Raw genomic sequence first — 16246 nt, 5'->3', positions numbered from 1 at the left:
CCACTTCAGCTACTGTCAAATGTGGCAACTTGCCTGCCTAGTGATTTAGGTTTATGTGGGCACCTGTGTTCCATGCACTGCACTGGTTTACAGTGTGCCTCTGAGTGCGATTCAAGGTGATGGTTATAGTCATTAAAGCTCTACGTGACTTGAGATGTAATTGTCTTTAGAGACCATCTCATTCTCCGTGCACCGTAATCACAGCTGGTTTTAAGTGAAGCAGTTCTGCTGAGAGTCACTAGTAGTGAATTTCTGAGGTCAAGCAAGTGTTCTCAGTGGACTTGTTTTGTCCCAAGCCCACATTAGCTAACTCAGCCTTATTGTAAGACCTCATCTGGTTGGCCAAAGCTTTGTCAGATCTGAGGCATTTCACTCCCCACACCCCGTGTCTCATGCCTTTGTTAATTGAGGCTAATTTGGTATGTAATGGGCTGAGATGCCACAGCGGTAAGCAAGCTGGAAATTCTTTAAAGAAAGCATGTTAAAAGCCTGTTTACTGGAATGTGTAATGTCATCATGTATCTGTCTCAAAGTGGTAGGCAAAGTACACTCCCCCATTGCTTCAAAGGTCAAATGCATCAGATCCAAATATGCAGAGTGATAACAAGGAAGGGCCAATTTTAAAATTCCAGTTGAGCAGAATCCATAGGACTTTTGGCAGATTGTCATTATGGACCTTGGCAATGCAGGGTTGGGGTACTAGCTTTTGTGTTTGTGCACTTCTGCTAGGCTGTATCAAACATGCTTATGTGTACTAGGGCTTCCTTGACTGGATGAAGTAGTGGAGCTGGTCTTTCATTTGATGATGCACAAACCTGTGCTTTTTTGGAGGCAAGGCTTGTGAATTCTTTTCCCTAATGGCCCAAGGGGGCTGTACTGAATGTATATGGCCACTCATTGTTACAGCTTCTGGATACATATAGAATTCTGTAAAGAAAAAAAATAGCCTCACACTAAAATTTTCTACCAGATTAATTTGTTTGATTATGTAATACTATTTCTCTCTCACTTCCACCTTTTACTTTTCTCAGTGAACGAATATACAGGAAAGAGAAGCATCTCCACAAGCAAGAACATCTCTACACTGTGGCCCACAAGTGACCTATAGAATTACAAAATAAAAGGAATACTAGCTCTGATTAGACAGTTGCTAAACAAGTTTGAGTAACATTGGACTTTAGCCATTGTTCCTTGTAGCATGTTGGAAACAAAGAATCACTGATCTCAAGCTAAAATTATACTGTACTATTTTTTTTTAATGTTGTGACTGACTCCTCCACCTAGCACAAAATCTAACCGGCATCTTCCCAGTCACAGGCTACATTCCTACATATGCTTAAGTAGGACTAGCACACTGATGAACAGACCATACGATACATAGCGGAGGACTGGCCAGGCACTGGTCTGGAATCATCCTGTATGAGGATGGTCTAAACATAATTTGTGACACTGAACATTTTGATCTGGTTTCCTATTTGTGACATAAGCCAAGTGAATAAAGCAACAGGAATACAGTTCCATGTGGTTCTGTGATGACTCACTAGTGCTGTGCCTCCTGCTGGTCGTCCTGGGAATTAGCTCTTCCAGCCTGGAGCACCTTCTGCAGGCCGGTGTCTTGCCTGTTGCTGGCCCCCGTGTCCCTCCCAGACCCGGTGCCCTTTGCCTTGGAGTTCTGCCCCAGCATTAACCCCCAATCTGGGTCTCTCCTTTCTGGGGAACCCCCAACCCTGTAAACCCACCTTGCCTCAGTGGCTACTGCCAGTCAGCATCTAGCCTCCACTCCCTGGGGCAGACTTCAGTCTGTAAACCACGCATCATCGGCAAGGGGGTTAGGACCTGCTGCTTTTGCCTATCTCTGGGCCACCTCTCTGCAGCCCCAGTACCTGTTTGTAGGCCTTTAACTAGGCCTGCATCCTGGGGTTTTGCTAGGCTGGAGCTCCCCAGGTCCTCTGCCCTTCCCCAGAACTGTTCCACCCTACGTACCCTGCTCAGCTTCCTAGCAGCCAGGTCCTTCTCTTTCCAGAAGCTAGCGAGAGAGTCTTTTCTTGAGCTCCTGGTTCACAGACCTTTTATAGGGCCAATTACGACCTGATTGGGGCATGGCCCCAGCTGTGGCTACTTCCCCCAATCAGACTAGCTTTTCCTTCTGCAGCCCTCTCCAGGGCTGCTTTGAGCCCTTCAGGGCAGGAGCAGGGTGACCACCCTGCCACAGGTTCCCATTGAAAAGTAAATTCTTTTGGATGTATCGGCAGCTGCCTCTGGTCCCAAGGGTCTGTTCCAGAATAGAGCTTTCTATGTAAAAGATCAGGAGGGGTGATATTACAGTAACTCTATGCTACCTGGGGATTCCCTCATATAACAGGTCAGAGGATCGGCCCTAAGTATTTTGTTTCTTAGGCATGGTGCACATTACAAAATGAAGTTGGTTTAGCTACATCACTCAGGATTGTGAAAAATCCACACCCCTGAGCATCATAGTTAAGCTGATCTAAGCCTCAGTGTAGACAGCACTAGATTGATAGAAGAATTCTTCTGTTGCCCTAGCTACTGCCTCTTGGGGACGTGGGTTACCTACGCTGACAGGAGAACCCTTCCTGTTGGCGTAGGTAGTGTCCACACTGAAGCACTACAGTGGCACAGCTGTCACACTGTAGGTGTGCCATTGTAGCGTTATAAGTGCAGTCATACCATTTGTATGTAATATGAATACAAATGTTGCCATTTTAGTCTCATTTCTCAGGCTCCATAGGGTATGACTAATGGAATTAACTTCGTTGTTACATAGACAACAAATCCCACAAAAGTCTGTGGTGTATATGATGATTGCAATTAGTTACCCTAAATCAATTCTGCTTTGACAGAATATGATGAGGATTTCAGAATATACAGTATATAGAATATACAGATATGTTAGCTGTTTCTTCTCAGTACAACCCAGTATATGCACTGGCACTTTTTTGAAAATTAAAGTTCTCTTTTCTTAAGAAATACAATCATAGTTTAAAGTTAATAGGTCAAATTTGGCTCTGAGTTATAAGAGTAAATCTGGAGTAGCCACTGATACTCATGGTGTTCCCCTGGATTTACACCACTATAATATGGAGATATACCTATCTCATAGAGCTAGAAGGGACTTGGAAAGGTTATTGAGTCTAGCCCCTTGCCTTCACTAGTAGGACCAATTTTGCCCCAGACCCCTAAGTGGGCCCCTCAAAGATTAGAGCTCACAACCCTAGGTTTAGCAGGCCAATGCTTAAACCACTGAGCTATTAGAATTCACTGTTAAAGGTTTGAAATGGAAATTGGCTCCCTCTTGACATTTTTCCTCCATCATATGTTGTTTCCTTATGGTAGAGTAGCTCATGAGTGCTGCCATTAAGTTTTAGTTAAGCATTTGTTTTAAATAACTAGCAGCCCAGGTTCGTAGATTTTTTAAGGCCAGAAGGCTCATTAGATTATTTTATCTGACCTCCTGTGCAATGCATGCCATAGAATAAGCCATTTGTTCCTCTATTCGGCCCAATAATTTGTGTTTGACTAAAGCATATACACCTCTATCCTGATATAACATGATCTGATATAACACGAATTTGGATATAACGCAGTAAAACAGTGCTCCAGGTGTGGGGAGGGGCTGCGCACTCCGGTGGATCAAAGCAAGTTCAGTTTCACCTATAACATGGTAAGATTTTTTGGCTCCCGAGGGCAGCATTATATCAAGGTAGAGGTGTATTTCAGAAAGGCATCCAATCATAATATGAAGACTGCCTATAGACCTGGATCTTTCCCCCTTTCCCTTTGATGGCAAAACTGCCATGGAGTAGGACCAGTCCCTCAAACCATAATGAATAATGGGGATTTTTGCAAAGAGATTTATGTTTTTAAAAATGTGTAAATATAAAACTGATCAAATTTTGGGCCATGCTTATCTTGTTATCCTCTCTTTTTAAGGACAGTGGAAAAGGTAGAGACAGAGACTGCATCCAACACACATTTGTGACAAATATAACAAAAGCCGTGCATGAGTTAGGAAATACGTAAAAACCTGATTAGTGGCTCTCATTGTTGATTTTTATATCTATAAACACTTTTTTTACATACATAAGAACATAAGAACGGCCGTACCGGGTCAGACCAAAGGTCCAGCTAGCCCAGTATCTGTCCACTGACAGTGGCCAATGCCAGGTGCCCCAGAGAGAGTGAACCTAACAGGTAATGATCAAGTGATCACTCTCCTGCCATCCATCTCCATCCTCTGACAAACAGAGGCTAGGGACACCATTCCTTACCCATCCTGGCTAATAGCCATGTATGGACTTCACCACCATGAATTTATCCAGTTCTCTTTTAAACACTGTTATAGTCCTAGCCTTCACAACCTCCTCAAGTAAGGAGTTCCACAAGTTGACTGTGCACTGTGTGAAGAAGAACTTCCTTTTATTTTACTGTACCATACATATATGGTATGAGTTAATCAGCATGAAACAGCCATCTTTCTCCTCTGACAAAATGTAAATCATATAATCCAACTATTTCCCTAGGACCATATTACCTGATAGTATTAATAGATTTGAGCACAATTGATATGCTCATGGCAGCCTGTTCTAAAAGTGATGCATGTCTAATTCAAAAAATCTGTTCTGTTATCTTACAGGATACCATGTCATCTCCACATTCAAAAGGAACCCCCTTGAGCAGACCTTCAGAATACCCAAGGCTCAGATGACCTCAAACCACCTGATAAACCAGTACTGGATAACTGTCAGTCATAAAGCTCCAGCCATGCTCTATGACTTCTACTTGAGATTAACAGGAAGAAAGCCCAGGTGAGAAGTTGCGCTACTCCATATATCATCATACCTAAAAATATCATAGAGGAGAAGGGCTCTAACGTGTCCTGAGAAAAATCAGCCCTACAGTATCTGCACTCACTTTAAAGTTCTTGGTTGTCTTCCTTTCTCCAGTACTCCTCTTGAGCCATTTACTCAAGAAAGAACTGAACCCCTTTGGCTCAGCTCAGCTCAGCATACGGCTCCCAGCTCTCAGAGCTTTCATGGGAGAGTCTTAGATTTTCAATAAGACTCAGCTCCATGTAGCTGGTCTCACAATTTGTAGTTTCCCAAGCTGCCAGAAGGGTAGGAGTGGCCTCTCCCTCTGGTCTCACTACCAAAACCCCACAAAGAGAAATCAGGTCAAGCATTGAACAGCTAGTGTGGATAGACAAAAGGGTGGTGCCTCAGTCCCTTGCTTTTATTGTCTGTGATTGAACCCGACCCTGTTGCCAGGCATACTGCAAGCTTTAGATCACTGCAATATCCTGATGTTAGTTCAGTCTGTTGTGAAATTGTGTCAATGCATAAAAACTCAGGCTTGGCAATGTTCAGAGTGTTACCACACAGTTATTTTGACCTGTAGGTCAGTGACATGTCCAGCAGGTAACAACCCGCATACAACAGTCTGACAGTTGGAAAGGTGTAATGAGTGTTCGTAAGCTCTGAACTGCATTTAAAAAGAACATTTACACTTAGATGATTTCTGAACTTTGGCAACAGTGTGGCTAAGCAAAATGAAGGAATCCATGACCCTTTTGTGGGGGACCCCTGTGTAAATAATAAATCAGCTTCTTTCCTGCTTGTTTAACAATCACAAAAGAAAGCTTGAACAGAGCCCAGGCCACCTGCTTTGGCCCACTCAGGCAGCGTAGAGCTAGTTTTACCAGCCATCTGTAGGGAAATCCCTGGATGGCCTGGAGGTGCTCTAGCAGCTGTGATGTTACCCTACCCCCTGACATGTCTGAAGGAAATGGGGCATACACTTAGAGCCCCTGTTATTCCCAACTTCAGGAATGGCCCCTAGGAATCATAGAAAACTGGGCATAAATTAGAGCAGTGCAAGAAGCCTCTAGGCCAGTGGTGGGCAACCTATGGCCCATCAGAATAAGCTGCTGGCGGGCTGTCAGACAGTTTGTTTACATTTGCACGGCTGCCCACGGCTCCCAGTGGCCACAGTTCACCGTTCCCAGCCAATGGAAGTTGTGGGAAGCGGCATGGGTCACAGGGATGTGCTGGACGCTACTTCATGCGGCTCCCATTGGCCAGGAACAACAAACTGTGGCCACTGAGAGCCATGGGCGGCTGTGAAAATGTAAACAAACTGTCTGGCGGCTCACCAGCAGATTACCCTGATGGGCTGCAGGTTGCCCACTACTGCTCTAGGCACTGTAATGCAAATAAATAACAGTAATAAGTGCTAAATATAGTTATTGCAGATGTTACAAATGATGACCCCTTTCAGCAAGATTGTTGGCACTAAGTTAATAAATTATAAAGCCAGAAGGGACCACTGTGATTATCTAATTTGACATCCTAAATAATACAGGCCATAAGACATCCCTGCAATAATTCTTGTAGTAGATGCAGAAATGTCAGCTATAATCGTAAACTTAAATTCCAAACTGCATTTGAAATTTATTCAGGCTGAGAAGTACCTCCCACCCCTTGAACTTTTCAATCTCGGAGCGGGGCAAACAGGACACAGCCTTGCATCACTGAGTTCATTAAGTATGCTACTGAGGCTGGCCAAGCTGCTAAACTCTCTCCTTACCCCTCTTCTTCACCTCAGACAAATGTATATGTAACCCACTTGCCTCTTGGGTGTGGTGTTCTGTCCCATCTAGTGACACTGAGACCACTTAGAGATTAATGAGTCTGCTCTACAGCCTTAGCTAAGGGCCATACGGCTTTTAGCTCATGCAGTAAAGTCTCATGCATTAAACTCTAGAGGTCCCCGATTCAATCCCACCCGCATATGACCGGAGTCTATCAGTATTACACATAGTCTTGACTTCCTTCCCACTGTCCATTGCAACGTCTAAATCCAAACCTTCCTTCATCCCATCAGCTTGAATTCTCTTATTGTCCCTCAGATGCCTCTTCCAACTTCCACACCTTCAAGTAGTTCCTTTCCTTCACACAGCATCATGTTGCCTTCTCCACTATCCCTAATGCTATATCTTCTGTTGGTCTCCTGCCCCCCAGCAAGGGCCTAGATGATTCAGATTCCCCCTTACCTGCTGTGGCAACCACCCATAATCTTCCCCCACAAACACTCAGTCCTAACTTCTTAGCCATCAAAATGCATTTACTTTCCAGGTACCAGCCAGAGTTAACCTGGGTTGAATTGTTACTCCCTGTCAGATGTTTGGGTGGCTTGTGTGGAAGGATTTAGTGGTCAATGTTCAACTCCCTTTGGATAGGTGTCCTCAAAACCCAGCCTCACCATTGTTACCCCTATTAGCATCTTCAGAGAGGCCAAAGAACAAAGAATGTAGGCCATATTTACAAGATGGGGGACTCTATCCTGGGAAACAGACTCTGAACAAGATTTGAGGCTGGTGGTGAATAATCAGCTGAACATGAGCTCCCAGTGTGATGCAGTGACCAAAAGAGGTAATGCAGTCCTTGGATGCATAAGCAGGGGTATCTCAAGTAGCAATAGAAAGTTTATTTTACCTCTGTATAGGGCACTGGTAAGACCACTGATGGAATACTACATCCAGTTCTGGTGTCCACAATTCAAGAAGGATGTTGATAAATTGGAGAGGTTTCAGAGAAGAGTTATGAAAATGATTAAAGGATTAGAAAACATGTCCTCTAGTGATAGACTCAAGGATGTCAATCTATTTGGCTTAACCAGGAGAAGGTTAAGGGGTGATTACAGCCTATAAATATCTACACGAGGAACCAATATTGAATAATGGGCTCTTCAGTTTAGCCGAGGAAGGTGTAACACAATCCAATGGCTGGATGTTAAAGAATTCAGACTGGAAATAAGGCATAGCTTTTATCAATGAGAGTAATTAACCACTGGAACAACTTACCAAGGATTGTGATAGATTCTCCATTGCTGACCATTTTAAGATCAAGGTTGGATTTTTTTTTTTTTTTAAGATATGCTCTAGGAATTATTTTGGGGAAGTTCTATTTCCTGTTTTTGTGCAGGAGGTCAGACTAGATGATCACAATGGCCCCTTCTGGCCTAAGAATCTATGAATCTTTCCTCTGGAAAAGAATTCTGAAAGATAGCTACCAGACTCACAGCAGCTATGTTTTTATGACTTTTACAGAAGTCAAGAATCCTTCACTCAGAGTGCTCTGCCACCAGGCCCTTCCCATTTAAGAAAGGGGACATCATTTAGAGCACTTGAACTGTTCAAAACTGCTGCAGTAGTACACAAGGAGAAAGGGAATCTGTAAGATATCCAGATATGTGTGTCCTATGTTCTAGGACTTAGTCAGTTGTTACTGTTATTCGGTTCAAACTAGTAAGTTAGGCCATGGTCCTGCAACTGGCTGTGTATCATGGTCATGCTGAGTCTCACTGATGTCAACAGTGATCTTCTCAGGCACCAGGGTCTGTCCCTGAGGAGCCAGCTACAGGATCAGGGCCTCAGCAAGTATATAACAATTCCAACTAAGCAAGTTATCAGCCTGCTGAACAGAAGAGGAGGCTGCTGGTAGATGGCTGAGTCCCAAAACTCAGCTTCACAATAACTAGCAAAAGCAACTAAGGCATTAAGCTCCATGGAGAAACCTATTATGTAAAGTAGGAGAGCCCTGCATGAAACTCCAATTTTCAGATAAGAGCAAGTTCTCCTTATTTCATTATATGTTCTGCTATGGCTCTGCATGGCTCCAACATCTCTGCACTATTCCAGGATGATGAAGATCTTCAATCGGCTGCACAAGTCTATGATGCTTCTGGAATATTTCACCTGTCAGTCCTGGGAGTGGTCTTCAGAAAATATGAACATGTTAATGACCCAGCTCAGTCCAGAGGACAGGAGAGTAAGTATACCTATTGTTAAATTGCTCATTCTCAACCACAGTTCTGTTTACCTCCAGTCTTCCAGCCTATCATATTTGAGTTATAGGTGAGCCTTCAAATAGCATCTTCCAGGGATGGGCAGCATTAAAAACACTTCCTTGAAAGAAAGAGAAATAATTTATTTCCCCCCAGTTTTGTTAGACTTGTACAAGCCTTCAGTTTCATTTAGGAGGATGTTCTGTTTCTGCAATGCAGCAAAAAAAGGGATGGACCAATCACTGAAGATGGCAACTCGGTGTTTACTCACCCCACCACTGTTCACTTCATGAAAGGTCTTGTCAATAGCTTCCTGCTGGTACTAAAACCCACAACCCTGTATCATCTTAATCTTGTCCTCTCTACTCTTCAACCCAATGGCAACGTGCTCCCTCTCATCTCTCTCCATGAAGGTAATCTTCCTTGTGGCCATCACTTCGACTCTGCAGGTCAGCGAAGTAGCTGCCATAATGGCTTACCCCCTATCTCCATACTTACACTGTCATAAGACAAGGTTTCCTTGCGACTGCATTCCACGTTCCCCCCAAAGATGGCCTCAGAGTTCCACCTCAACCAATCTGTCTCCCTTACAGTCTTCCATCCTAAGCCACGTGTCTCCCCTGCAGACAGGGCCCTCCATTCCCTCTACATCTATGATGTGCGAGCATTCTGTTTCCACAGAACTTATGCCTTTTGCATGTCAACAAGACTTAATTTCCATTGCTGACTGATTCAAGGGCCAAGCTCTCTCCTCCCACCAAATGTCAAAATGGGTATCCAGCTGCATCTGAGAATGCTACACACTTCCCAACATCCCATGGCCTGACGGAATTACAGTGCACTCGATGCAGGCGCAAGCAGCCACATCCCGCTCCCTAGCAGACGTGTCCTGGCAGGACTTCCATCAGGCCATGATGTGATGTTCATTACATACCTTCACCACCCATTACACCATCACCCAAGAGATGGCTGAAGATGCTGCAGTGGGCCATGCCAAATTGCAAGCTGTGCTACCTCTTGCATCTTGGCACCCATCTCCATGCTGATCACTGCTCGATACTTACCCATATTTGGAATATATATAGGGACCACAACATGAAGAAAAAGATGTTCCTTACCTGTCCAGAGACAACCCATACCTGCTGAGAGTTGGGGGACAGAGTGAGGGCAGTGGCTTCAGCAGATGTTACTGAGCCTGCTCAGTCCATGTGAGCATTCTCAATACAAACCAAGCAGCGTCTTTGGGGGGACACGTGACCCTTTGTGCCTCCCGCCCACATGTCACCTCTGCCTGTAACTGGAGGTTCTTCAAGATGTGTGGTGCCTATTTGTATTCCAATACCTGTCCTCCATCCCCTTTGCTGCAGACTGATCTACTCAGCGGTAAGAGAGTGACTGAAGAGGCATTGACCCGCATGACCTAACATAACCTTGCCTGAGACACGAGGCAACTCATGACGCACGTGCCGGTCAACGGACACTGCTACAAAAATCTTTCGGATCCGGCGCATAGCACACGTTTGGAATACAAATAGGGACCACATACCTTGAATAACCTCCTCTGCCCATTGATGTCATTGGGAGTTGGACAGGGCTGTAAGTACAATATTTTAGAAAATAGTACAGTATCTTAGCCAGAGAAAACACACAATATGATCAAGTTCTTGTTAGATTTGAGCCCCCATAGAGCAATAACTGCAGGATGTCAAAATCTAATGTACTCTTTGCTGGTTTTAAGTACTTCTTCACATGAGTGGGGCAGTGATGGAAAAAAAGAAGCAACAGTGTTGAAGGAATATAATGAGCAGATCTAGGATGAGTTTCTACGTACCTGTGGGGCTGTATCATATACTTGCAGCGAGATGGGGACTCAGTGATCAAATAAAATTGGTCTAATCCTTTATGAAATACTCATGCAGATCCCCACTGTGGTACGAAGCCTCACAAGTCATGGAACCCCTACACTGTGGATCCAGAGAGACAGTAAATTCCAGGTACAGCTAGGTATGCCTGTTTTATATGGCCATACCCAGAATTATCTTCTGGCTCACAGCCATGCTGATGCCAGTGCTCTTGCACCAAGCTGAAAGGATTAGGTGGGCTTGAGAGTGAACAGTTCTTTTCTGCATATCTTGCTTGAAAATACTTCTGTGGAGTCACATCAGCCATCTTGTTATTCATTCATAAAACCCTGCTTCACAGTTAACAGTTCTCTTTGCAAAGAAAGCACTTCCTCTTCATTCTTTTTTGCTTAAGCTGTTTCTTCGCTCTGTTAGACCTATAATCCCCTGAGAGCATTGCTGACACCTTTTCCATTTAAAATCTTGATCTGTGAAACCAAATGTCATTAGCAAGGCAATCAGAAAAATTGATGTCAAACAACTGAATAAGCAATTTCTTGGATTTCTGGAGCCGCAGATGCCAAGAGAGAAAGTAGCTTTGCTCAGCTGAATTGCTGACACAGGGGGGACCTGTTGATTCAGTGTCTGGTCCATTTATTTTCACTAAAAATATAATCCCAATATGACACCAGTGAACAGGGACTTGTTTTGATGAATTTTCAATATGCAGTCTGCGTTCTAGCACGATGGTATTTTTTTTTTTTGTGACTCTATATATACAGATAACCGCATGCAAGACAATTGGTAGAAAATACCTAGTTTTTTTTTTAAGGTCGGAGGGTTATGAGTTAAAAGCAGAACCAGGTGACTAATGAAGAGTAGTATAATAGAGTTGGAGTAACATTTTTTCATTGCACATTTCTTCACTGAATCTTGTGGTTCGGAAATTTCTAGGCTTTGTTCCAAGTGAAACTTAGTTCAAGATCACAGCATGAAGTTGTACAGCTTTATTCATGCTCCAGATCTGACTGTTGCATTTAATTAACTTCCTTTTTCTTTAATTTCAGTTATTCAACTTTGATGTGCGTCAGCTGCATTGGTCGGAATACATTGAAAATTACTGCATAGGCGCGAAGAAATATTTGCTGAATGAGGACATGTCTGGGATTCCTGCAGCAAAGCAGCACTTACGAAAGTAAGCCATACATGGTCAAATGTGGCAACAGCCCCCAGCTGCTTTGGGTAGCTGTATATAAGGGTATTTAAGGCAAGGGTTTCCATTTTAAATTGAATAATACGATTCCTGGGATGAGGACAGATGAATCATACCTGTTTCAAGTTGAGAATGATCTTGTGTGAGATAAAAATGACATAGCTCCCTATTTACATAAGCTGAGGATCTGACCTAATATTTCCTTGCCCATCTTGGGAAGAAAAGGGGGTTTGGGCTGGCCCCCTAGTCCAGCAGCAGCACATTATACTATCATGGAAGTAGTCAATCTTCCTCACCAGTGAGTTAGTCAACTTCCCCTCCCCCCCAAAAAAAGGTGGAAGAGTGAGGTTACTGATCTGTTGCTGCAAAAGTTCCAAAGGTTCATTCAGGACAGGAAAAAATAAAGGGGTGAGGAGCAGCTTTGGATATAGCGAAACTCCTAAAGGTTGATGGCAATTTCCAGAGGTTGTGTAAAACTTTAGAACAATCTAGAAATACACTTGTACTGGAGATAGGGAGTGAGGGTAAAATCTCCCCGATCTCCCATTCCCAAATAAAATAAAGGCTTCAAAGTTGGATTTGGCATTTTGGAACTAGAACATATAAAGTTCTAAAACATTCTAATAAAGATCTTGGGTTCCTTTTTTCAAATTAAAAAAGGGTAAGCCCTGCTTACCTCCTCCAGACCAAATACTCAGAAGTGCCAAAGAACATGCAAAGGGGGACAGAGGCACTTCTGCTGGAGGACCAGTGTTATGCCTTTCAAGGAACAGCACTTTTCACTCTGGAAAACACTTGCTCCTGTGAAACTACAAGTGTAAGACAGGCTGTTGCCATTGCTGGGATGTCACAAATGAATCATGAGTTTGAGTAATTTTTAAAGATTCATATTCCTAGTTTCTAAGTGCTTCTATAATAAAGCGGGAACATATAAACTGCATAGTAACCCAAATGGGTGGCATAAACTCCATCACTACCAGTACAAGCCAAAATATCAGAACAAAGCGCACACACACAAAAAAGACTAAGCAATCTTGACCAGGCTAGGTCACAGCTAGTTTGCTTTTGCCCTGATCCTCACCTTGGCCAGATACTAGGAAAGTAAGGAATGTGTAGAATTGTAGAAGCTGTGTTTGACAAAAGGTAGACACAGAGATTAATATAATCATTATAATAATGACATTTTAGCCTAAATCATCTCAGTTTCCCCAAATGGCTTGACATGCGCAATGAACAGGAGTGGTAGGAAAAAAACCAGAACCCTGCAAGATCCTGAAAAGTGGACCATTGGGGAGGATGAACCATTGCCTGACATTACCTGTCTGAGATGTTGCAGCAATGGAGGAACAAACCCACTGAAGGGGCATTTTGTCAATCCCTGGAAACATTCCATAAGCCAGTCACCAAAACCTCATTGTCGACGTTATTAAAAGTTGCTGACACACCAGAGTAAAACATGGACAATAGGACACCAATTAGGCCATCCCTAGGCAATTAGCCATCAATGTTAATTCAGTCTCAGTTCTGGTTTGAAATCAGAATGCATGGAATCAAAGACATCTGAGGCATGCTGGTGTAGCTGAATCTATCACATCACTGCATTCATTGCCTTATAATTTCAATGCGAGGTCATGTAGGAGGTGACGGCTTTGGGACACAAAGGAGACACCTGTTTAGGCACCGGTATCCTTGCTAATAAACAGAAAAGGCAGGAGGGCCACATCATTCCACTTTATAAATAAGATCATTTTAAAAGTGCAATGCAGAAATTCCTCTTTAAGTCTGATCCAAAGATGTTAAGGCTGCATCTCAGTATTGTTTTAAGTAATTTTTCTTAATGTGCTTCTCTTTTATTTGTCAGGCTAAGGAACATCCAGTATGCATTCAACACCACCCTCCTTGTGATCATCTGGCGCATTTTCATTGCAAGGTCGCAGATGGCTCGCAACATCTGGTACTTCGTTGTGAGCCTCTGCTATAAGTTCCTTTCCTATTTCAGGGCATCAAGCACCCTCAGGCACTGAAATAGTCAGTCAGCGGCCAAAAGGACCTTCCTCTCCTCTAAACAGCATCTGTGGGCATCTGGGCTTGAAAGTAGCAGGGAATCCACCACCACCAACAGCTGCCTGTAGTCATGTGTCCTGTTACTATGACCACTATTATCTTTTTACTAACGCTTTAATATGCAATCTTTCTTCCATAGGACCATGCTAATTTTAAAGCTATAACTGAAGCTTTAGGCATGGGTTATTCTGAGTTTTTTGTCTAGATTCTGGTGTGCAAGAGGATGGATTAACCAAAGCTGCCATCTTTCCATCCAAAGTCTAAGAACTAGACACTCTCATCCCCACCTCCCTCCTTAATAGTTGCAAATTTTAAAGGAATAGAAATTAGGAAAGGAATATGATAAGACAAGGAAATAGAGAAATAAATCAGTGAGAGGTTTTCTTAAATGCAATTCACAAGTTTAGCTCAATGAAACCAATAGGGCCAAATACCTTATTAGATTGTGAAACCACATATTCTATGTCACTCAGACCTAAAGGAAGTAAGAAAAAGTAAACTGTGGAAGGCTGATAATGTGGTTTAGATCTCTATCTCAGGTTGCCAAGGACTGATTCTTTCAAGCCTTGATTGATGAGATATACAGAAGCCGTGTACATTTTTTATCAGCATGAACACACACACAAGTGACTTTACTAGGGAGAAGCATTAATCTCTCTATAATTTGTCTTCCATTAAAAAACCCTCTTTTATCACCACTATAGCTTTTGCTTGGAAAATTTATGTGGCCTGAGAGGAGTTGTATTTACTCTCAACATGAAGGAGAATGCTTGTTCAAACCTTGAAGAAAATAAAGATATTTTTGACTCAGTCATTTAAAAAAAAAGATCACTGTGCTTTGAAATTCTGATTTTTGGCTAACATTTATTTTGTCTAGCTGAAAAACAGCTTGTTACTCCCCTTTCAAAACTTTCCCTATAGTTAAATTCCCCTGAAAATTCATGCACCCATTTTGTTGAAGTGTAATTAAGCAAAGTTAGTAACCGTGTTTTGTTATGGATCATGCATCCCGATCTTGCTCCCATTGCTGTCAGTCTGAGTAATGGGCCCAGTCCTGTTTTCAGGGATGACAATAGACATTTTTCATTGACTTCTGTTGGAGAGGGATTGCATGTGATATATAAAGAGCATAGTGCTCTATCAATGTGCTGCAGCTTAGAAGGCAGACAAGGAGTTGCAACTAGGATCCCATTGAAAGGCTGATTTTTAGTACCAAAAAAATCCCCCACATTATTAAGCTTTCAGTTTTTAAATGATTAAGTCTCATTGACAACTGGAACATTTTCTTTACATTTAGTGAATTGAGTGAGCATTTGTTAAGTTTAAAAGACTTTAAAATGACTCCTTTTTAAAGTATTTGGGCTTGTCTACATCAGAAAGTTGCAGCGCTGGTGAGGGAGTTACAGCGCTGCAACTTTGAAGGTGTACACATCTGCAGGGCACCACCAGCGCTGCAACTCCCTGTTTGCAGCGCTGGCCGTACTCCCGTTTTGTCTCGGGTGTAGAGGATCCAGCGCTGGTGATCCAGCGCTGGTAATCCAATGTAGACACTTACCAGCGCTTTTCTTGACCTCCGTGGAAGGAGGAAGCCTCTGGTAATCAAGGTGGTCTCCTTTCCCGGTTTGCTCTCTCGTTCCCGGAACCCCGAGCAAGCAGGTCTCCTTCCCTGCGGTTTGCTGGGTGGCTCCGGGAACGCGAGAGCAAACCGCAGCAAAGCTGGTCTCCTTTCCCGGTTTGCTCTCGCGTTCCCGGAACCCCCCTTGAAGCCGCCCAACAGCGCTGCAGTGTGGCCACATCTAACACCACTTGCAGCGCTGGTTGCTGTAAGTGTGGCCACTCTGCAGCGCTGGCCCTATACAGCTGTACTAATACAGCTGTAACAACCAGCGCTGCAAAATTTTAGATGTAGACATGGCCTTTGCAAGTTTCCAATTTGTCTAACTTTGTGCCTTCTGCCTCCCAAGCAAGTAACATTGCATCACAAAATGTGATACAAGAAGCAGTTTAAGGCCAAGAATAGTCAAATGTCTATGAAGTGGCCATTATTTCGAAATTATACCTGCTTCTGACAGTGAAGGCAATGGGGGGGGGGGGGAAATCATGGCCAAAAGCAATATTTCTTTGAAAAAGTGAAAAGAACTAGTAAAGTTACCTCTCCTTCCCCATCCTCTACAAGACCATTTTCCAAATGAGTAACAGAGTTTAAACACATTGCCAAAAGGAGGCTTTTAGCATAGACTTTAAGGTCAGAAGGGACCATTATGAT

General features: G+C 43.2%; 1 protein-coding gene across 4 annotated transcripts in view; it reads left to right on the top strand.

The window, feature by feature from the left end:
• Positions 1 to 15334, top strand: part of FAR2 (fatty acyl-CoA reductase 2) — a 210036-nt gene extending 194702 nt beyond the window's left edge. For all 4 annotated transcript variants that reach the window (XM_030539025.1, XM_030539034.1, XM_030539007.1 and 1 more), the window contains 4 exons: positions 4655 to 4826; positions 8717 to 8846; positions 11771 to 11898; positions 13778 to 15334. In XM_030539025.1, coding sequence (XP_030394885.1) covers positions 4655 to 4826; positions 8717 to 8846; positions 11771 to 11898; positions 13778 to 13940 — 593 coding nt within the window. In that variant the 3' untranslated portion in view covers positions 13941 to 15334. The remainder of the gene's footprint in view (positions 1 to 4654; positions 4827 to 8716; positions 8847 to 11770; positions 11899 to 13777) is intronic.
• Positions 15335 to 16246: the final 912 nt, after the last annotated feature.

This window comes from Gopherus evgoodei, chromosome 1, assembly GCF_007399415.2.
Source record: "Gopherus evgoodei ecotype Sinaloan lineage chromosome 1, rGopEvg1_v1.p, whole genome shotgun sequence".
NCBI lineage: Eukaryota > Metazoa > Chordata > Testudines > Testudinidae > Gopherus > Gopherus evgoodei.
The sequence above is the reverse complement of the archived record's forward strand: the minus strand, read 5'-3'. Positions and strand labels throughout refer to the sequence as shown.